Below are 21,692 nucleotides of genomic sequence, written 5' to 3'. Positions count from 1 at the left end.
AAACGCTTTATTGAAAACGGGGGAGGCGGACGGACGGACGGACGGACGTCTCACTGGGCTCTCCTGGACAGCAGCATCTCCCGAATGTTGTCCTCCGCCTCCTTGACGCTGCGTTCCAGGTACACCTTCTTCTGCTAAAAGGCACAAACGCGCCCGGAGACGGACGCCCCAATTTCAAAACGCTTTTCAGAACGATTGACGAGGCGGTCTGAGCGCGACGCTTCCCGGGTGGAGAAGTTTTGGGCCGCTCGATTTGGTCCAATTGTGGGAAACGAGCACAGATCGAAGGGGGCGTAGCGGTCGCCCGATGCGGCAAGGGAAAGGGGGCGGGCGGGCGGACGGACGGACGGTGACGCCCGGCGAAAGGCGGCTACCTCCAGTTCTTTGATTTTCTCCTGGGCCGTCTTCTGCTTGACCTTCAGCCGCTGCGCGACGTCGTCCTTGGACTGCAGGATGAACCTGAGGCGCCAGCAGGGGGGCGGGCGTCAGGCGGGCGAGGGCTTTGGGGCGACGGCGGGCCACTTACATGCGTCCCACGCCCTCGTACACGCGCGTGTCGTCGGCCAGCGTGCCGATCTCGGCGTGCGTGAGGTTGGCGTGCTTCCGGACGTGCGTCAGCTGCTCGATCTGCAGGTCGGCCAGCTTGACCTTCTGCTGCGTGTCCATCATCTTCACCTGCAGCTCCGAGAAGGCCTGCCGTCCACAAAGCACACCCGCAGTTGACACGCGCCCCGGAGCGTCCGGTTTGCCCGCCACGAATGATCTGGACCGTTAGCGGACCTTCCGCGGAGCTCGCGTCGAAACAAGACGGGACGCGGTGGACGTTGACGACCGGACCTCCGAGTCCCCGTATGGAGACGCCCGAGCGGTTCTTCGATTTACATTCGGAGATGAACAAACGTGACAGATGACCAATCGCCGAAGCCAGAACCGGCGACGCGGCGGCGGTTTAAGCGGGCGTCACGTGACGGTAGCTCGCATCGACGCCGTTTGTGTACGCGTTGGAAAGTTACGGCGCCTTATTTCGCTCAGTTACCTTCTTGAGCTCCAAATCGACCGGCGCCGCCATTTTGCCGAAGGTGCTTCGGCGCACGCGCACCGCGACTTCCGCTCCCCGACGGCGACGCGCTGCTGCTTTTTGTCGGCGTCGAGTAGCAAATGAATGGCGTTTGAATTCACGTGATCGAAATCGATCGTTCGGCAACAAGATAAAGGAGCCGCGAAGCAACCTCGAGTTCAAACCCTAAACGAAAACGTCGTCCGTGACGCGCGAGTGTTTCTCTTCCGCCCGGAAATACGTCATCTGGTTTGCCTCGCGCGCAAGAGGGCAGTCTGCTCGTCGACCGATTCACTTAGCTAACTCAGCTAGCTCACTGTGACACCAAGCAATCAACAGTCGACCATTTTGTCTGTCTGTCTGTCTGTCTGTCTGTCTTGGTGATACTTACTGGTTCTTCTGAGAGAAACCAAGCTAGCTAACTCAGCTAGCTCACTGTGACACCAAGCAATCAACAGACAACCATTTTGTCTGTCTGTCCGTCCGTCTGTCTCTTGGTGACACTTATGACCACTGACTGGTTCTTCTGAGAGAAACCAAGCTAGGTTTTTGGGTTTTTATGGGAGCCCCAAAAGGCCTCGGCAGATCTACGGCGACCGCTCCGAGACGAGAGTCCAGCCTGCAGCTCCATTCCCGGTCCGGTTTTTTGCTTTTCTTTTCTGCGGTGGTGAATGAGTGACCGGCAACGTTTTCACGGCGGCTGGCCTGAGCAATCATTGCCCTCGCCGTTGTGCAAACGCGCCGCCCGCCGTCAATGTTCAACCCGGCGCGCCGCACCAGAACCGCGGCGGTTTTTTCAGCTGGCGACCTTGCGACCTGTCGCCCGCCGTCTTGTTTGTCGCTCGGAGTCACGGGATGGGTAGGGGGGTCGGGGTCGGAGGGGTCAGTTTCTGAGCGGTGGTCGCCGCAGAGCAAAGCGCAGCTGGACCGTCAGACCATCGTCCGACGTCCTGGTGCCCCACAGCGAGCGAACGGTCGCCGGCGGGAGGAAATCCTCTTGTTTGGGAACGTGCGCACGTTTAATCTGTTAAGGCGACTCAGCAGACCGCCGGCAAATTGTGAGAAGGAGCAAACGCCGCCGTCATGGCGACTTTTTCGGATCTCCACGTCTGATTTTTTTTGACAGGTCCATTTGAAGACGAGAAGACCGGACGGCGCCGTTGTCGGGATGGGCTTCAGTGAGCTGCTGGATGAGGTGAGTAATCCATCACAAGAAGCGGCCATTGGGAGTACTCGGATTCCAAGGAGAAACGGCGGCAGGCCCGATTCGCGTGTGACCCGCCGGCGACCGGTCAATTGTTTGTCCACCGGCTGCCGACCAGTCCCTTCGTTGGTTGGTTGGTGGCCGCGATTGGCTCCAACAAACGCGGTCCACATGGACAGCGAGAAGTTTTAATGACGCAGAGGAGAGTCGCGGCGGTCCAGTTTGTCTCGACATCTCGGCGGTCAATCCCCGCATGTGCGACCGGTCAGATGGGCGGTTTCGGGCGCTACCAGTGGCTCCACGTGACCCTCATCAGTCTCCCGGGCCTGCTGATGGCCAGTCAGAACCTCCTGAACAACTTTGTCTCCGGAACGCCCGACCACCACTGCAGCCTGTCGACCAATCACAGCCCGTGGAACCTCACGCCAGACGTAGGTGATCCCGGTTCCGGGCGTTTGGGCGCCGCGTGCCTGAATGCGGCGCGGTCGCGTTTCAGACGGACCGGCGAGATGTTCTAAAGGCCTTCATCCCTCCGGACGCCTTGGGAACCCGGCTGGACCGCTGCAGCAGGTCTCCGGGCAAGCCGTCGATGGCGCGGGGCCGGCGGCGCCTCGGCGGCTAAACGCCGACTGGCTTTCAGGTACGTGACGCCGCAGTGGCAGCTGCTGACCGCCAACAGCTCGGTGAACGCCAGTGGCCTGGAGACGGAAAGCTGCGTGGACGGCTGGACCTTTGACCGCTCCGAGTTCCTGGCCACCACCGTTTCCGAGGTAAGAAATGGGAGCCGTCTGCGCCTTCCGGCGGGAAGACGTCCCCGTCCGGCAGCAAAGTGAAAAGATGCACGTGGTCTCGCCTTGTGCACCTTCAGTGGGATCTGGTGTGCTCGCTGCGCCCCCTCAAGCAGATGATCCAGACGGTGTACATGGGCGGCGTCTTGGCGGGGGCCGTGGTCTACGGGGGCCTGTCCGACAGGTCAGCCTCTTTGCTTCTCAGAGGGACAGGGGTGCCCCGGGGGTTCCGACCACGGAGAACCCCCGTCCGGCCCCCTTCCCCAAAGGAGACGGACGCTTTGTCACTTTGCGCCGCCAGACGAATGACGTCCTCCTCAACCGTCCCCGGTCGGGTCACGGTGTTTTTGTCTCAGGTTGGGACGGCGCTCCATCCTGATTTGGTCGTATCTGCAGCTGGGCGTCCTAGGCTCCTGCTGCGCCTTTTCAAAGTCTTACTCGGTCTACTGCGTCTTGCGCTTCCTGAGCGGCATGGCCGTGTCGGGCATCATCCTCAACAGCGTCTCCCTGAGTAAGGACTTTGCCTTTTGACCCGGAGGCTTTGGCCGGGCTCCCCCTGTCGGGCCGACGCTCTTGCCGTTTGTCATCAGAGGTGGAGTGGATCCCGACCAAAACCAGGACTTTGGTGGGCACGCTCACCTCCTTCTACTTCACCTTCGGTCAGCTGGTCCTGGCCGGTCTGGCCTTTTGGCTGAGGGACTGGAGGAAGCTGCACTTGGTGGTGTGCGTCCCCCACCTCCTGTCCTTCGCCTACAGCTGGTCCGTCCCCGTTCCCGACTCGGGTGCCGCCTTGCGAATAGCCGCCTGACCCAAAGGCCTCGCCGCTCAGGTGGCTGGCGGAGTCGCCGCGCTGGCTGGTCCTCAGGGGTCGAACGCAGGAAGCCTTGAAGACCCTCCACAGGGTCGCTCGCATCAACGGAAAAGCCGAGGCGGTGGACAAGCTGACGGCGGAGGTGTCTGCAAATGATGACTCGCAGCGTCCCACCTCCCCCCCCCCCCTTTGATGATTTGCGGCGCCAACGGGGCGTTCGCCGTGTGACCCGCAGGCACTTCAGGCCCACATGAGCAAGGAGCTGGAGTCCGAGCGCAAGACGCTGACCGCCTACGACCTTCTGCGGACACCCGGCATGAGACGCATCTCCATCGGCCTCATCGCCGTCTGGTGAGGGACCACCCGGCGCTAGGTGGCTAATGCTAGCGCAGGCGCGGGGCTCCCGTCATCGTTCAATCACACTCCAGCGGCCAATTTGCCAGACGTTGGACCGTGTTTCTTTGGCTAGGTTCGCCACCAGCTTTGCGTACTACGGTTTGGTGATGGACCTGCAGAAGTTTGGGGTGAGCGCGTTGACTTTTTGCCCCAAACACGCTAAGCTAAGCTGAGCTAAGCTAAGAGGCGCCGTTCCTCCACGCAGGTGAGTATTTATGTGATGCAGCTGATCTTCGGAGCTGTGGATTTTCCCTCCAAGTTTTTGGCTCTGGGCATGCTCAGCTTCCTCGGGAGGAGGCTGACGCAGGCCTTGTGCCTCCTCATGTCCGCCCTCTTCATCTTCGCCAACATGTTTGTCCCCGCGGGTAACGCAAAACGCGGAGATTTCCAAAATAAAGAACCAAAAGACTCTTTTCACGGGTCCTTCAGAGGCGAGCGATCGTCGCACGCTTTTCCAAACGCCCGCTTGCCTCTCCCGCGTCAGACATGCAGACCGTCAGGACGGCGCTGGCCTGTCTGGGCAAGGCCTTCACCTCGGCCTCCTTCACCACCGTCTACTTGTACACCGGAGAACTTTATCCCACCGTCATCAGGTAGGACGGCGTCAAAAACCGTACGGGTGGGGAATGACAGAAGGTCTGCGGCTCCGCAGGCAGACGGGGATGGGTCTGGTGTCCACCATGGCCAGAGTGGGCAGCATGGCGGCGCCCGCCGTCCTCATCCTGGATGAGGTAAGCGGGGCGTTAGCGGGGCGTCACCATTGGGCCTTCGGGCGGCCTCCCCAATGGCGTCTGGCGGCCTCCGCAGGTGGTCCCGGCCCTGCCCGCCCTGGTGTACGGGGGCGCCGCCGTGTTGGCTTCGGGGTTTGCTTGCCTCCTGCCGGAGACGCTCAACGTTCCGCTGCCGGAGACCATTCGCGACGTGGAGGAGAAATGGTGAGTGGCCAAAGATTGGCCTCCATTTTGTCAAACGGCCATTGTGGCCTTTTGGGTTTGAGCGCCGTGTGTCTGCCAAGGTCCGGAGGAAGCCTCGCCGCTCCCAATCGGAAGATTTCGTCGGAAGATGAACGAGTGGCGCTGTCCGGAAAACAAGTGAAAGAAGTGGAAGGGGGCGGTCTGAATGCCCTCTGACCCCGCGCGGGTCACCTCGCCGCCGCTCATTCGCGGACGAGATGGCTTGATCCGCATTTCGTTTGTCGTCATCGTGCACCCAAGTGTTGATTGGGAATCAGAACGCAATCACACACACCGCTTTGATCGTATAGCTATCTAACTAGCTAGCCAGCTATCTATTTGTTATAATGACAATAATACGTTTAATTTATAAGCGCCTTTCAAAACTCTCAAGGTAGCTAGCTGGCTATTAGCGGGAAAGCTGGCTGTCTAGCTATCTATCTACTGTGTTTGGTATCTATTAGCCAGCTAGCTAGCTTTCTATCTATTTGAGTTATTCCGGGTTGAGTCAACGCTGGCGCGTGTGGACTGCCGCTGCTCACCCACAGAAAAACTGATCCCGTGACTGTAAAGCGACCGTGATAGGTTCGAAAGGCGCTTTGAAACGAAATGGATGATGATTATTAATCTGAAATGATCAATAAGTGATTGGAGGGCGGACTCCAATTGATGACGACGGTGGCGAAGGAGGAGCCGATGGTGTCACGCTTCTTTTTCAATCTAATGAATCCAATTGTGTGTGTCGACATGTGTTTGTTTGTTGTTGTTTTTTCAAGAAGGGAACACATGAAAGGAGTTTCGACTCGTTCGGTCAAGTTAGCTTTTACAAGTCAACGAATGGCGTCGAGTTAATCAATCAACGTTCACGTTTGCTTTGGCTCCGCAAATCAACACTTGACATGCCGTGAATTGTTGAGCAAATGAAGAAAGACAAACGAAAACAACACATTTTATTGGCGTTTCATCCGATTCGAATGATCAACTGCTAATGTCTTTTGTTCTTGTCATTTCGTTGGTGTTTTCTTGACAAAACGTTTCAAAAAGTCGCTCGCGTCCGAGTGGCTTCTTCCTGCCGGCAGATGTTTTTGTTTGGAGTCTCGGACGAGCTCCCCGTGACGTCGCAGCACTTCCGAGTCTCGGACGAATCGGAGCGCGCGCTCCTCGGGCTTTCATTCGATTGACGACGCCCTCGGCCAATGGCGGGCCTCCGATTCTCGGCCCCTTTGTAGCGGAGGGGCGGGCGGGGCCGCCCGCGCTCGCTCGCAAAGCGGAAGAAAATGGCGGCCGCGGCCACCGAGCCCGCAGCCGCGGCGATTCGCGCGACGGCGACGAGAGACGACGGCTCACCGGAAGCGGGCCCGGGACGCGCCCGGGTCTCCCGGGTGTCCCCGGAGCGCGAGCCGGCCGCCGAGCCGCATCGGCCTCGCTCGGGAGACTCCGGCAGCGGGGAGGGCCGCCGCCATGTCAGGCCGGAGCCGCCGCCGCCGGAGCCCCCGCCGCCGGAGCCCCCGGCGGGGAAAGGCCAAGGCGAGGCCGCCGGCGGCTCCTCCGGGGAAGCGGCTCGGAACGTCTCGGCGCAGGCGGCGTACGGCAGCGTCCTCGCCCAGCCGGGGCCCTCCTCGTCCGCCGTCTTCCTTCACTCCTTCCCGGCCGCGCGGCGGCCGCCGCCCGGCGCCGAGGCCGGCCTTTCGCTGGCGGAACCGGCGGAACCGGCGGAGCCCACCGCCCGCGCCGCGGGCCGGGACCGGGACCGAGGCTACGCGGCCCCGGTGCAACCGGAGCCAAGGCCCGCCGCGAGCCAAGACGCCGGGCCCGAGGAGAGCGGCCCGGACGGCGGGTCGGCCGAGACGGGTTCTCGCCCTCCGCCGCCGGGCGCCTGCGTTCAGGACCTGAGGAACCTCGGCCCGGGCTCCGAGGTCCGGGTCTCTCTGGACCACGTCATCGACGACGCGCTGGTCGTGTCCTTCCGGGTGGGCGACAAGCTCTTCTCCGGGGTCCTCATGGACGTCTCCAAAAGGTGAGGCTCGCCCGCCATCTTCTCTCGCCCGCTTTTGCGTCCGATGGGCGGCGTTCGGGCCTTTGCGTCGGAACGGGAAATCCGTCCGTCAGGGTCTCCTTCCCTCTGCTCAGGTTCGGACCCTACGGGATTCCCGTCACGCCGTTTCCCCGCCGCGAGGACCGCAGGGCGTCCCAGAGGGCGCCGACGGAAGCCGCGGCCCCCGAGCGGCGGGAGGCGCCGGCGGAGGGCGACTCGCCGCCTCGCCCGCCGTTGTTCCAGGAGGGGGCGCCGTACCCGCCCCCGCTCTTCATCCGCGACACCTACAACCTGGCGCTCCCTCAGCCGCCGCCCCGCAAGATCAAAAGGCCCAAGCGGCGCTACCGCTGCGAGGAGCCCACCTCCATCATGAACGCCATCCGGCTGCGCCCCCGCCAGGTGCTGTGCGACAAGTGCAAAGGTGGCGTGACGACGACGACGGCGGCGACGGCAGGGGGGCGGCGGCCGCGGCATCCGGACCCGAGGGCCGAGGAGGCCTCGCGGCGGCGCCGGGCGGCCGAGGGGCCCGCGTCCGCTGAGGTCAAGCGGCCGAGGAGCGACGACAGGAGGCCCCCGCCGGGCTTGCGGGCGGCGGCCTCGCGCCGCGTCCTGCGGGCCGTGTCCTCGTCCTCCTCCGTCCGTCTCAACTCCAAGAAGGATTGCGGCAAAAGCGGCCAGGCGCTCGGGAAACTGGCTCGGAACTCGCCGCCGAGGGAGAACCCGGACCGAGGGGGCGGCGGCGAGGCCTCGACGCGGGCGGCGGCCTTGCAGAATCGCAACCAGAACCAGAAGGTCCACTTCACTCGCCGCCTGCGGCGCCCGGGCGCCTCGCACGCGGCGCCGCCACTGCCGCCGCGGATGCGCCTCAAACCGCAAAGGTACCGTACCGACGACGCGCAGGCCCCGCCCCCCTCCCGCGCTCCCTCGCCGCCGCCTTCTTTTTGCGAGGCCGAGGCGGAGGAGGAGGCCCCCCCTCCCCCTCCGCGTCGCGCGGAGGCCCGCGTCGTCGGCGACGAGCCCAAACGGCGTCGCAAGTCTTCCACGTCGTCGTCGTCGTCGTCGTCTTCGAGCGCGTCGTCCTCGTCCTCGTCCGTCTCCAAGTCGGTGTCCAGGAGCCTCCTGCCGGACGGGCGCCCCGTCTGCGTGGGCGACATCGTGTGGGCCAAAATCTCCGGCTTCCCCTGGTGGCCGGCGCGCGTGCTGGGCATCACGGTGGCGCGACGGGAGGCGGAGCGGCAGGAGGCGCGCGTGTCCTGGTTCGGCTCGCCCACCACGTCCTTCCTGCCGCTGGCGCAACTCTCGCCCTTCCTGGAGAGCTTCCGGTCGCGCTTCGACAGGAAGAGGAAGGGCCCGTACCGCCGCGCCATCTCCGAGGCCGCCAGCGCCGCCAAGCAGCTCACGCCCGAAGTGCGGGCGCTGCTCACGCAGTTTGAGACGTAGCGCGTATAATTGGCCCCGCCCCCCACCACGGTTCACTTTTCTTCTTCGGGCATCGCCGGACTGATTTTGGTGAAACGGACTCGTTTGACTGTTGCCAAGTGACGTGGACCGAGCCGGTGCGGAGAGTTTTGTTTTTTTGGAGGGGGGGCAGGGGGGCGAGTGTCTGTTTTCATGCTGCGCTAAAGGTGAAGAACTGATCCAAACTGTGAAAGCGTCCTCCCAACTGAAGTCGTTGACGATGGCCATGTATTTTCCCTCTCTGTTTGTCTCCCGTCCCACTTTGGGACTCTTCATTTCGGCCTTCCCGTCCACATTTGAGATTCTGAACAAAAACCATTTGCTGTCAATGCTTTTTTTTCTTTCCCTGTTGTTTGGAATGTGAAATAAAAAATGTCTTTGAATTGTGGTCATTAGAGCTTTTGTTCTGCCCGCGTGCCTCAAGACCCCGTCTCCCCCCCCCCCCCCCCCCCCTCTCGGATTTTCTTACAAACAGTTTTTGAAAGCAAGCAGAGTGGGAAAATACTCTCGCGTCGGCGTCGCCACCCGAGTGGGCGGGCCGAGTCCCAGAACGCAAACCAATGCGACTGCCCCTGTTGACCCCTTGACCCGGTTGCCGGCCACGCTGGCACTTTTGTGGCTCAAGAAGATGGATTCCCCCTGTTTCATAATAATAATAATAATCGTTTCATTTCTAAGCGCCTTTCAAAACTCTCAAGGTCACAGGATATTTTTTCTGCAGGTGAGCAGCGGCAGCCACACGCACCAGTGTTCACTCAACCTTTAATAACTCAAATAGATAGAAAGCTAGCTAGCTAGTAGATAGCGAACAGATAGCTAGCTAGGCCTTCGCTCAACCTGATAGTAACTCAGAAAGCTAGCTAGCTAATAGACAGCTAATTCGATAACTAGGTAAGTCGGATAGAAAGCTGGCTAACAGATAGCTAGCTGTGCATTCACTCAACCCGCAAGTAGCAAAGTAAAAAAAACTAACAAATAACATGACAACACAAAGACGTATTCTGCAGCACTTTCTGTCCCATAATAGCAAAAGTACTCCACTCGATAACAAACTACATCTGCAGTCCAAGAAAAGTAGTCCGCCGGCACCGTGTCGTTCGGTTGATCCGCCGTCTGCTTTTGCGTGTACGACTGTTGGAAGCGACATCCGAGTGGCCGACTGCTTGCTATTTGTGCTCAAAGTCAAGCACTAAGTCCTTGGCTCGGACTGCCCCCCCTTCCCACCCCGCTTGTTGTATTCGTCGGGTCCTATGTTCGTGCTTACCACGGTCTGTTTTTTTCCCACTCCTGCGTAGATTCTTCTTTTTTTGTAACTCGTGAAGGCTAATCAAACACCTTAAAAGCTTGACTTAGTCGACGAGGCGTTTGTGAAGGTTTTTGACATTTCGCCGCTAAAGCGCACTTGCTAACGTCTGCGCTACGAGCAAAGTAAAGCTTTTCCGTCCGAGTTTGTGGTGACATCATGTGACGTCTCTGTCGTTCCAGCAACGCCTCCCTGAAGAGCTGCTGACGTGGTCTTCGCCGCCGTCCCCGCTTCACAATCAATAACCAATCAGTCTATTTATGGAGCCGATCGCCGCCGTCGCCGCCCCGTTTGCTCCGGGACGTTCCTTCTTCTTCTTTGTTTTCACGTGAGCTTCTCACAGGAAGAAGGTTTAGCAAGGCAATAAAATATTGCACGTGGTGTCACGCGTGATTAATTCAGCCGCCGCCGACGGGCGCTTGCGCCATGTCGCTCACCAAAGATCCGCCCATCATCAATACTTTGGACAGATGAGTCCGCGAGTTAGTGTGGTCGCCACATGAAGATACAACGAAGCCACGGTTGTTGTCACTGGACAAATCTTCCGATCATCGATCAATCGATCAATCGATGGTCTTTGTGGCCACTCAACCGTTGGCCCATTTCCGTCATCCTGGACGAAATCCGTCCAATGCTTTGATTTGTTTGGCTTCCAGTGGTGACCTGGTTCAGCATCCAAAAACTCAAGTTGACTCAAGACCGGTGGATCTACGGGGGGGGGGGCTGGTTCCGTGGACCGACGCAATACCCCCCCCCCCCCCACCTGGACCTGGACCTGGATTTGCTTCAGTGGCTGCCGCTGGACGATCAGGACCATTCAGGACCATCAGCGACTTGATGACTGTATCCTGGACCGCTTTTCTGTCGCCATCTGGCGGCGGTGGTGTGAAGCACACTCGTCTCAAGATAACAGTTCCAAACAAATTCACCACATGTCCATTAGAGGGTGCCATTAGCCAGGAATTAACAGAGCCACCTTTCTTAATGATGTCCCGTTTTTCTTGAAAAGGCCGTCTTCAAAATGGCCTTAAGAGTAAATCTGCAATCAATCAATAGCTCGCTAGCTAGCTATTTGCTATCTATTAGCTTTCTAGTTGGCTGGCTATCTAGCTAGCTAGCTATTTGGCTGGCTGGATAGATAGATAGCTGACTATCTATTAGCTATCTATTAGTGAGCTAGCTGGCTTTCCATCTATTTGAGTTACTTCCGGGCTGAGTGAACGCTGGCGCGTATGGCCGCCACTACTCACCTACAGAAAAACGTATCCCGTGACTGTAAAGTGAACTTGAGAGTTTTGAAAGCCGCTTATGTTTTCGCCTTTGGCCATTGTGGCTTCACAAAAAATGTTGTTAAATCAACATAAAACAGATAGTTACTTATGCAGCTTGCGACCGATTCAGTGTGCTAGCTCTAGCCAGTATGCTCTCGTCACTAGCAGCTAGTTATACTGTGATTGGCTAGTGACTAGCCAATCGTAGTTTCCGACAACTCTGACATTTCCAGCAGGACGAGGTTGGACATCTCGAACTCTGATTGATTAGAGCAACAGTTTGATTGACACATTTGATGCGACAGAAATGATTGTGAAGGCGTCCGGGTCGGCGCAACAGGGGAAAAGGAAGCTGAAAGACAATTTGGAATGATTGACTAGGAATTCATGGATAAACTAATATTTTTAGGCCAGCAGAGAAGGCCTCGCAGGCCCTGACGGTCCGCCACCGGGTTTGTTGTCATTTTCTGTTTCATTTAACTTGTTTTGTGCCCGAAAGATGACATTTGAAGGCAGATTTTTGCGGGCCTGCAATGGCGCCATTACAAAAATGTGAGCACGTGCGGCGGGCTAATAGCTAATAGTGTAATCATTGATCGGGCTACACTCGTAAAGTAATTGATTTATGGCTTTGTGTTTTCCAGGTGAAAGTCCACCGAGATTATGGCCGCATTGTCTGGCTTCCGCCCGGCCGGCCGGCCGACGCGCAAACGCTTTTGTTTCTTTGCTTGATCAACATGGCTGCCGGTCAAGACCACTGCAAGGTAAAGGCCGTTATTGATCTTACGTGGGAAGGAACGACGGCACGCAATAGAAGGCCGTTTACGTCCGCTACAACAACTCCGTCGCTAGAACTACTTTGTACTTCAAAGTCAGTCAAAATACAAACAACCAAACGGACTCCAGCGCAAAAATTAATTGTGTCCAATAGCCGTTTTGCTAACGCCAAATACCTCAGTTTACGAACTTATTTGGGTCCCAGGAAGTGTGCGTGAGGCCAAAAGTGTCTCTTCCAAACATTAATTCCCCATAGGAAACCATTAAAATGAGAATAATCCGTTCCCAGGTCCCCATAAAACTGAATTCTCTAGTAAATAAGCCTTACACAAAATAGACCTTATTTTATGTATAATAAAGGTAACTTAAATAGCAACTTAGCGTACGGGTACTGGGACGCTAAGTCACACAAACGCACACCTCGTTGGTGTTTTTTGATGATCTCCTAATTTAGTTTTTTGTCGTCTTCGGCTTAAAACGACTAGCCTGTGGTGGGGTCTTTTTTCACAAAAGTATCCTTGATAACAAACCACGTCTGCACTGAGTGCATTCAAAGAAAGTGGGTGTGGAAAAGTAGTCCAACAGCCGCGGTGGTGCTGTGTGGTTTGGTGTTCTTCCTCGGAAAACTAGTCCGCCAGCCATTGTGGCGCTCCGCGTGTTTCCCGAAAACTCGTTGGTATGCCAAGATTATATTGTCGCGAATTTAGTGTTCGTAAGGCGAAAAGTTTGTTCGCTATAGCATTCACAAGCCGAGGTATCACTGTACTTTGGATGCCTTTCACAGTTCCTGGTTTTAGGCTCGGAAGTAAATAAAAAAATCATGTTGCCTTCGCTAGCATTAGCTCCACTTCCAATGCCATGAAATTGCCTTCCCTCTCATATTGTTGGAAAGCGGGACCAAAGAAAGATGCTAAATTAGCTCACGAGCTAAGCCGGTTCGGAGGGGAGCAGCAGCGTTTTGGACCCCCCCCCGCCCCTCAGAGACACTTGATGGAGGACTAAAATAATAAAGGCCGGTCCAAAGTACAAATATTAGCTTTGTTTGTTGTGCGCAGAGTCAGGACGAAGCCCCGAGGGGCGGCGAGTCCGCCCAAGAGCCCACCGTAGCGCAGAAGGCGGAGTCAGACATGATTTACACCATTGAGGACGTCCCGCCTTGGTACCTGTGCATCCTGCTCGGCCTGCAGGTAGGCCGCAAAGGTCGCCCGGGTGGAAGGGGCGTCGTCTGACTCCGCCCCCCCCTCTGGGTCCAGCACTACCTGACCTGCTTCAGCGGCACGGTGGCCGTCCCCTTCTTGCTAGCCGAGGCCATGTGCGTGGGCCGGGACCAGAACACCATCAGCCAGCTCATCGGGACCATTTTCACCACCGTGGGGATCACCACGCTCATCCAGACCACCCTGGGAGTCAGGTGAGCGCCGGCCGGGGTGGGCGCGGCAAATCCAGAGCGCCTCGAGGAAAGCGGGAAAAGTTGCAAGGGGAATGGTCGCCGGCTGATGGTCGCCATTGTTGTTGTGTAGACTTCCTCTGTTTCAAGCCTCCGCGCTGGCCTTCCTGATTCCTGCGCAGGCCATCCTGGGCTTGGAGCGATGGGCCTGCCCCAGCCAAGGTGAGCGCTAGACCCGGTGCCTATCTGGGGGGCACGTCCAGGACTGTACCTTCTCACCATTGTGCCTGTTGACAGAGGAGATTTACGGCAACTGGACTCTTCCGCTGGACACGTCGCACGTTTGGCATCCTCGCATTAGAGAGGTCGGTCCGTCCGTCCGTCCGTCGGTCCGCCCGTCCGGGGTTCTTCGGAATCCAATTGATGACGTGGTGACGTGCGGCAGATCCAGGGCGCCATCATGGTATCGAGCACGGTGGAGGTGGGCATCGGTCTGCTGGGGCTGCCGGGCATCCTGCTGGACTACATCGGGCCGCTGACCGTCACGCCCACCGTTTCGCTCATCGGCTTGTCCGTCTTCACCACGGCCAGCGAGCGGGCCGGATCGCACTGGGGCTTCTCGGCGCTGTAAGACCCTCCCTCCCGGCGAGCTTTGCGCCCGCGCTGACCGGCGTGTTTGCGGCCGTCCAGGTGCATCCTCCTGATCGTGCTGTTCGCTCAGTACTTGCGGACCACCTCGGTGCCGTTCCCCATGTGGAGCAGGAAGGGGGGTCTGCGGCTGAGCCGGGTTCAAGTCTTCAAGATGTTCCCGGTAAAGGACGAGGCGGCGCGAGCGCTCACCGCCGCCGTTTCCCACCTGCGCCGGTTTTGCCCTCAGATCATCTTGGCCATCGTCCTGGTGTGGCTCCTGTGTTACGTCTTCACCTTGGCCGACCTTCTGCCCAGCGACCCGCGACGCTACGGCCACCGGGCGCGCACCGACGCCCGCGGTGACATCATGACCTCCGCCCCCTGGTTCAGGGTTCCTTACCCCTGTCAGTTCCCTTGCCGTTCGCCATCTATGAACCCAAACACGCCACCGTTGTCCCAAAACCTTTGCTGGTTTTCTCTACCCATTCCCCCAAAAATATGTCTTTATTGTATTGGTAACCATGCAACGGCACCCCAGGCCAGTGGGGGGTGCCGACGGTGACGGTGGCGGGGGCGCTGGGCATGTTCAGCGCCACCTTGGCGGGTATCGTGGAATCTATCGGCGACTACTACGCCTGCGCTCGGCTGGCCGGGGCCTCGCCGCCTCCGGTGCACGCCATCAACCGGTGAGACGCCGCCTTTGAGGCTTCAACGCCGCCGCGCCGCCGCTTCTTTCTTTGGCAACATTTCCGTCCTTGCCGCAGAGGAATCTTCACAGAGGGGGTCTGCTGCATCATTGCCGGACTTTTGGGGACCGGGAACGGATCCACGTCCTCCAGCCCCAACATCGGTGTGCTCGCCATCACCAAGGTGCTCGCTCGCCGTGGTTTCGGGCCTTTATTTTTCTTCCAAAGTGACGTTGTTGGTTTTGGTTGACTGCGGCGGCAGGTGGGCAGCCGCCGGGTGGTCCAGTACGGCGCCGGCATCATGTTGCTGCTGGGATGTGTGGGAAAGTTCACGGCTCTGTTCGCGTCGCTGCCGGACCCCATCCTGGGGGGGATGTTCTGCACGCTCTTCGGTGAAACTCCGCCTCACGTTCGCTCGCTCACTCGCTTTGCGTCGTCGCTCCGCCAGTTTGTGCCGCAAAGATGAGTCGCCGGCGGTCCTTGCCTGGCAATGGGCGACGGTGCGGTGAAGGTTCGGACTGGGGTCGCCCCCTTTTTAGGAGAACAAGCGGGCGTCTGGTGTCGTTGTTGTTCAGGGTGGACCTTTTGGGCAAAAGGTCGTCTTCAGCTGAGCCCTTTGTTGGTTGTCTGGTCAGGCATGATCACGGCGGTGGGTTTGTCCAACCTGCAGCTGGTGGACCTCAACTCGTCCAGGAATCTCTTTGTGCTGGGCTTCTCCATGTTCTTCGGACTCACGCTGCCCGCCTACCTGGACGCGCACCCCAAATGCATCGAGACGGGTGCGTGCGCCGACGTCGCCCGCGCGGGATGGGCGGGCGGGCGGGCGGGCGGGCGAGCGGGCGGCCCACGAGCTGTCGTACCTTGACAGGTGTGGAGGAGCTCAACCAGATCCTGACGGTTCTGCTGTCCACCGAGATGTTTGTGGGCGGCTTCCTGGCCTTCTGCCTGGACAACACCGTGCCAGGTGGGTCCGGGTTCTTCTTCTGGCGAGGCCACCCGTGACGGTGCCGTTGCCGTGGTGATGGCTTTTGCGCTCAGGCTCGAGGGAGGAGCGCGGCCTCCTGCGCTGGAGCGCTTTGACGTCCTCGTCGCTCCCGTCGCCCTCCTACGACTTCCCCGTGGGGATGGCGGCGCTACGACGGGCCCGCTGGATGGCGAGACTCCCCATCTGTCCCACCTTTAAGGGGTGGAGCTCCGGCCGGGACTCGCCCTCCCGAGCGGGGCCGCTTGGAGAGGAAGATGGCCACCCTTGCACCCAAGTGTAAATGTCCTCCCTGACGCTGCTGCATACCTTGTGTGTTTGGATTTTTGCGCTTTCTTCTCCACAAATCGATACAACCCTACTTTCGTCTTATGACACCAGCTGGATCATGATAGTCGAGTTTCACCGTTGTCATTTTTTATCTCGAAAATACCGATTTATAATAATAATAATAATAATAATAATACATTTAGTTTCTTAGCACCTTTCAAAACTCTCAAGGTCACTTTACAGTCACAGGATCAGTTTTTCTGTGGGTGAGCAGCGGCAGCCACACGTGTCATCCCCTCAACCCAGAAATAACTCAAATGGATAGAAAGCTAGCTAGCTAATGGATAGCAAATAAATAGCTAATAGATAGCCAGATAGCCAACAGCTAGCCAACTAGACAGTTTACAGCAATCTACTAGACAGCTAATAGCTAGCTAGCTAGCTAATGGATAGCAGATAAATAGCAAATAGATAGCCAACAGCCAGACAGCTTACAGCCAGCTAGACTAGCCAGCTAGCTAATGGATATTTAATAACTAGCGAATAGATAGCCAAAAGCTAGCCAGCCAGCGAGACAGCTAAGAAATATCTACAGATGTTTCTCTCATTTTTATTTTGAAAAGTGTTGTCCATGTTAAATGCTTTTTGGTGAGCTACGTCATCTTTGTTTATTTTTTTTTTATTTAAACTTGAAAAATAGATTTTGCTCCCTATTCAACAGATAATGTCAGCATTTATATATATTTTTTGGACCAAATCCCTTCTGTACATCAATTGTTATGAAATGATGGGGAAATGGGACAAAGGGAAATAGATAGCTATTCGCTAGCGAATAACTATAAGCTAGCGAATAGCTATGAGCTAGCGAATAGATAGCAGCGGTCTCAGGCAATAGAAGAGGTTGGAAAAAAATACAATACACAAAAAATACCTAGGGAAATGATGACTCGTAAATTTGAAAAACAAAATAAAAAATAAAAATTCGCAACAAGGAATGCACTGAATGCGTTTTCGTTTATCGTCTGCTGGTGGCGGTAGTGAGACGACTCATGAAGATTTCATACGTTAAAATACCAACGACGAAATACAACGCCGCTTGTGTGTTCCGGTTGAAAATGTGACTTTTGTTTTAAACCGACGATGAAAAAAAAACTGGACTCGTACTGAGTTCTCGTGGCTTCGAACTGCTTTCGCCATCTGTCGCCAGACGCCAGGATTTGAATCAGAACAACTTCAGGTGAATTATTACGTTCATTTTCAATTTTACTCATATTCAGTTTTACTCTTATTCATTTGTAACACGAGATAACTTTTTGATAGTACTTGTAAATATGGAAAATATGCCCAAAACGAGTTGTCTTTATTTCTTTTTCTTTTGTTTTTATTATTTGTGTGTAAGGGGGGTGTCTGTCGTCAAGCGTTCACGACATTGGCGTCCCGTTTACGACAATTCTTAGATTTCCAATCCGGAAGTTTGCGAGCAGGTGAAGTTGGCGGCATCCAAATCGAGCGAATAAAGGCCAATTCGCCATTTGAAAGTGATATTAAAAGTATTCAACAAGAAATATGAACCACTTGATGATTGACTTCAGGCCGGGACACGTCAAGCTGTTGCAGGTCATATTATTTTAAAGATAATTTTATTCGCACGAGAGCAGCAATAGCGTTTCTGTTGATGATTTCTTATTCGTTCGCCAATGAGGTCAACCCAGTCTCGATACGAATCCGAAAGTAGTCCTTGAGAGCTTTGAAAGGCGCTTGAAAATCAAATAAAATGTCTTCTTCTTTTCTTTTGGGCTTTTCCCTTTAAAGGGTCGCCACAGCCAATCAGTGTCCTCCATCTTACGAGGTTTGATTGACATGTTTGTTTTGGCCAAGCTTTGACGTGGGATGCCCTCTGTATTTATTCGGGCTTGGGACCGGCACAAGAAGACACTGGCTTGTGTCCTCTTGTGGCTGTAGTACGAGCGACTCGATGAACTTATAAACCTGAAACCCATAAAACCCTAAGCCTGAAAAGCATAACCCTGAAACCCCAAGGCTAACAACCCCTAAGCCTTGAAAACCTGAAACCTTAATCCTGTAACTCTTAACCCTGAAACCCTCGAGCCAAAAAAGGTCTGTTGAGGTCTGCGTAAACAATGGCAAGGCGTTTTGCGCAGCAGGAGGAGGAGCCTCCAGCGGAGGGTCTGCGGGTTCTGGTGACGGGGGCCAGCGGTCTCCTGGGCCGGGCCGTCCTCAAGGAGTTCCAGAAGCGCGGCGCATCCGTGACGGGGACAGCGTACCGCAGGGCCGGCCCGTGCCTCCTTCGCTGCGACCTCACCGATGATGATGCCGTCAGGACTCTCTTCAGTCAGTGCAAGGTAATGGAACCACGTTGGGGGGTTGAAGCAAAAAAAAAAAAATGTTTTGGTCCTCTATTCCCCGCCCCCAGGCGTCGCTTAAAGCCACGTGATTGGTCAAGAATGCAGCAGTTAGGTGGGGGGGGGGGGTTACAGAAACACAGAGCAGCAAATAAACATAAATAGGTCGTTGATGGCTTGATGGAATGGACGAGGAGGGAGGGAGTTACTGTTTGGAAGGAGAGTCACCTTCCATAAGGACTGTCCCCTGCTAGCTGCTTTTTGTTAATCCAAACCAACAGCCCGACGCGGTGGTCCACTGCGCGGCGGAGCGTCGCCCGGATGTGGTGGAGCGCCACCCGGAGGTGGCGGAAAACATCAACGTCCACGCCACCGCCATCCTCGCCAGGGAGGCCGGTGAGTCCGCCGGGCACGCCCAAGACGCGGCATTTTGTAACGGGCGCGCTCGCCCGCCAGCGCGCGGCGGCGCCTTTCTGTTGTACATGAGCAGCGACTACGTGTTCGACGGGCGACGCCCACCCTACGGCCAGGACGACGCCCCCGCCCCCGTCAACGCTTACGGACGCAGCAAGTTGCAAGGAGAGCGACAAACGCTGCAATACTGCGCACGTCGGTATCGCGCGCCACCTCCGCGTCGCCCGTCCGTCCGGCGGCGGTTCAACGTGCTCGACTCTCGCCCGCCAGGCTCGGCCATTCTGCGCGTTCCCGTCCTGTTTGGCGAGGTGGAGTCTCCGGGCGAGAGCGCCGTGACGGCGCTGTGGCCCAAAGTCCTGCAGGGGGAGGCGGCGGGCGAGGCGGCGGGCGAGGCGGCGGGCGAGACCTGCGCACTGGACCACTGCCAGCAGCGCTTCCCCACGCACACGCAAGATGTCGCCGCCGTCTGCTGGAACATCTGCGCCGCCGCTGCCACGGTACGCCCTTCTCGCCCTTGTGTTGTTGCTCTTCCATTTTTTCTTCGTTTTCTTGTCCTCCATCTTGTGTGACTGTTGCAATATCTGTCAATCAAGTACAGTTTTATGACATGGCTGCCACACAGAGGACACGACTGTTTCAAAAATTCTGTTTGTGTTTACCAATGTTTTTTTTTTTTTTTTTGTCAATACCTCGGCTTACGAACATTAAATTCGCGAGAATATAATGTTCTGGCAGACAGACTAGTTTTCGGCGGACGAACCAAACTACACAGCGCCACAGTGGCTGGCGGACTAGTTTTCTTTGAGTGCAGACATAGTTTGTTATCGAGTGGAGTACTTTTGCAATTATGGGAGCGAAAAAGACCTCACCACAGTCCGAAGAGGACACAAAAGAAAATGACGGTCAAGCAGAAGACGGAGATCATCAAAAAGCATGAACGAGGTGTGCGTTTGTGTGACTTAGCGTCCCAGGACCAGTATGCTAAGTCGACTACTGCTCCGTATGGTTAAGGGTGCTTCTGTGTCGTCTAAGCAACGATCTCAGGCAACAGTAAGAGGTTGCAAAACTTGTGTTGATTCGGATGAATGAAAAGCAGCTAGCAGGGGACAGTGTGAGTGAGAGTATTATCACCGAGAAAGCACGACAACTTCACTCGGATATCGTCAAGAGGCAATGACATCAACGACCATCACAAAGGTCAATAAAAGCACTTATTATCTAGTACAGTTTATTTATTTCATTACAATACAATAGCACATTTATTATACATAAAATAAGGTATATTTTGTGTAGTTTTAAGGCTTACTTAGTCAAAAAATATTTTTTATGGGGACCTGGGAACGGATTATTCTCATTTGAATGGTTTTTATGAGAAATACATGTTTGGAAGACAAACTTTTTGCCTGACACACACTTTCTAGGAACCAAATAAGTTTGTAAACTGAGGTATCACTGTATTTTGTGTAGTTTTAAGGCTTATTTAGTAGAAAATGATGTTTCATGGGGACCTGGGAACGGATTATTCTCATTTGAATGGTTTCTTATGGGAAATAAATATTTGGCAAACAAACTTTTCGCACACACACTTTCTGGGAAGCAATTAAGAGTGTAAACTGAAGTATCGCTGTACTTCAGAATAAGTGTCAGTTGGCTCATCGGCCACTTTCCAACTTGGGTGGGATTCGGGTAGTGCGGGCGGGGCCAACCTGAACTCCTGGGCCACAGCTGCCACGCAGGTTGATGAATCCGCACTTCGGAACCATTGTTGCGCTTTGTGTGCGTAGGACGACTCCATCCGAGGAATCTTCCACTACTCCGCTCAGGAGCAGATGAGCAAATACCAGATGGCGCTGGCCATGGCCCGGGCCTTCAACCTCCCGTCCGATCATCTGATGCCGGTATGCGCGTCATGCGATTGGTCGCTCGCACCGCCAGCGGGTAGTCATGTGGCTGTTTTTTTTTTCCTCGTCCTTGTCGGCGCCGGCAGCTAACGGAGCAGCCGACGGGGGCGGCGGCGACGCGCCCGCTGAACCCTCGCCTGGACTGTTCCCGTCTGGAGGTTCTGGGCCTCAGCGTGGAGCCGCGAGCGTTTGCCTCGGCCATCGCCGACTGTCTGTGGCCTTTCACCCCCGACAAACGCTGGAAGCAGACCGTCTTTCACTGACGCCCGACGTGGCCACTCAGGCTAGTCTAGCGATCCACGTGGACTCCAAAAAGGGGGGTTGAAACAGAACTGGTCCAGAAGTGTCCTTGAGAGTTTTGAAAGGCGCTTAGAAAGGAAATGGATTATTATTATTATTATTATTTTGGTGTTTGTTTTTCTTTACATGGTCTTTAGGGGTGTTCATTGTTTGGTCTGCCATTTTGTTTCACATCTCAAGTACTAAAAGCTATTTATTCGCTAGCTAATAGCTATCAATTCGCTAGTTAATAGCTATCTATTCACTAGCGAGCAGCAATCTATTTGCTAGCTATTAGCAATCTATTTGCTAGCTATTAGCTATCTATTCGCTAGCTATTAACTATATTCGCTAGCTATTAACTATCTATTCGCTAGCTAGCTTGCTATCTATTTAAGTTACTTCAGGGTTGAGTGAACGCTGGCGCATGTGGCTGCCGCTGCTCACCCACAGAAAAAACTTATCCTGTGACTGTAAAGTGACCTTGAGAGTTTTGAAAAGTGCTTAGAAATGAAATGTAATATTATTATGATGATAATTCTAATGAACTTAAAGAGCGTCACCCCACATCACTGCCCTCTAGAGGTGGGAGGAGCATGTAACGCTTTGAATAAAGACCACGCAACAAACACGTTTTCGGAGCAGTTCAAAGATCAAAAATGTCTTTTGAAGAAAAAACAAGGCTTGACGGTAAAAAGAAAAAAATCACCAGGGTTCAAGCAAAAAA

General features: G+C 55.6%; 5 protein-coding genes across 10 annotated transcripts; 4 read left to right on the top strand and 1 right to left on the bottom strand.

Moving 5' to 3' along the window:
- Positions 1-21: 21 nt before the first annotated feature.
- pfdn1 (prefoldin subunit 1) lies at positions 22-1,211 on the bottom strand. The gene is made up of 4 exons (XM_089016743.1): positions 1,037-1,211; positions 527-693; positions 375-459; positions 22-134 (listed from the first exon to the last, which is right to left on the bottom strand). The coding sequence occupies exons 1-4, from the start codon at positions 1,067-1,069 to the stop codon at positions 51-53; spliced, it is 369 nt and encodes a 122-aa protein (XP_088872869.1). The 5' UTR covers positions 1,070-1,211; the 3' UTR covers positions 22-50.
- Positions 1,212-1,434: 223 nt separating this feature from the next.
- Positions 1,435-5,968, top strand: oatx (organic anion transporter X). Of its 5 annotated transcripts, none has more exons than XM_089016738.1 (16): positions 1,435-2,115; positions 2,184-2,252; positions 2,441-2,692; positions 2,758-2,831; positions 2,902-3,031; positions 3,130-3,233; positions 3,406-3,560; positions 3,640-3,808; positions 3,879-4,002; positions 4,096-4,211; positions 4,330-4,384; positions 4,462-4,621; positions 4,741-4,849; positions 4,909-4,987; positions 5,064-5,191; positions 5,272-5,962. In XM_089016738.1, the coding sequence occupies exons 2-16, from the start codon at positions 2,226-2,228 to the stop codon at positions 5,384-5,386; spliced, it is 1,797 nt and encodes a 598-aa protein (XP_088872864.1). In that variant the 5' UTR covers positions 1,435-2,115; positions 2,184-2,225; the 3' UTR covers positions 5,387-5,962. The 5 variants fall into 5 exon arrangements, with proteins under 5 accessions (XP_088872864.1, XP_088872866.1, XP_088872862.1 ...); XM_089016740.1 differs by having other exon boundaries at positions 2,531-2,692; positions 5,272-5,959; XM_089016736.1 differs by having other exon boundaries at positions 4,462-4,849; positions 5,272-5,968.
- A 360-nt stretch (positions 5,969-6,328) lies between these two features.
- On the top strand, positions 6,329-9,085 carry pwwp2a (PWWP domain containing 2A). Its single transcript, XM_089016735.1, has 2 exons — positions 6,329-7,226; positions 7,340-9,085. The coding sequence occupies exons 1-2, from the start codon at positions 6,487-6,489 to the stop codon at positions 8,682-8,684; spliced, it is 2,085 nt and encodes a 694-aa protein (XP_088872861.1). The 5' UTR covers positions 6,329-6,486; the 3' UTR covers positions 8,685-9,085.
- A 2,835-nt stretch (positions 9,086-11,920) lies between these two features.
- Positions 11,921-17,007, top strand: slc23a1 (solute carrier family 23 member 1). Its single transcript, XM_089016343.1, has 14 exons — positions 11,921-12,040; positions 13,109-13,240; positions 13,307-13,464; positions 13,574-13,662; positions 13,738-13,805; positions 13,886-14,067; positions 14,131-14,251; positions 14,318-14,474; positions 14,609-14,756; positions 14,835-14,940; positions 15,019-15,148; positions 15,392-15,535; positions 15,625-15,720; positions 15,795-17,007. Exons 1-14 carry the CDS (start codon positions 12,014-12,016, stop codon positions 16,019-16,021), a joined length of 1,785 nt encoding a protein of 594 aa, XP_088872469.1. The 5' UTR covers positions 11,921-12,013; the 3' UTR covers positions 16,022-17,007.
- A 456-nt stretch (positions 17,008-17,463) lies between these two features.
- mat2b (methionine adenosyltransferase 2 non-catalytic beta subunit methionine) lies at positions 17,464-21,566 on the top strand. 2 transcript variants are annotated; one of them, XM_089016344.1, is made up of 7 exons: positions 17,464-17,625; positions 18,171-18,371; positions 18,653-18,767; positions 18,828-18,980; positions 19,056-19,282; positions 20,570-20,683; positions 20,773-21,566. In XM_089016344.1, the coding sequence occupies exons 1-7, from the start codon at positions 17,575-17,577 to the stop codon at positions 20,947-20,949; spliced, it is 1,038 nt and encodes a 345-aa protein (XP_088872470.1). In that variant the 5' UTR covers positions 17,464-17,574; the 3' UTR covers positions 20,950-21,566. The 2 variants fall into 2 exon arrangements, with proteins under 2 accessions (XP_088872470.1, XP_088872471.1); XM_089016345.1 differs by having other exon boundaries at positions 17,465-17,625; positions 18,174-18,371.
- The last annotated feature ends 126 nt before the right edge of the window (positions 21,567-21,692 follow it).

The sequence above is a fragment of the Hippocampus bargibanti genome, linkage group LG16, assembly GCF_051943395.1.
Source record: "Hippocampus bargibanti isolate YZ-2025 linkage group LG16, ASM5194339v1, whole genome shotgun sequence".
Classification (NCBI taxonomy): Eukaryota; Metazoa; Chordata; class Actinopteri; order Syngnathiformes; family Syngnathidae; genus Hippocampus; species Hippocampus bargibanti.
Note: the sequence above shows the minus strand (reverse complement) of the source record. Positions and strands in the feature narration are given on the sequence as shown.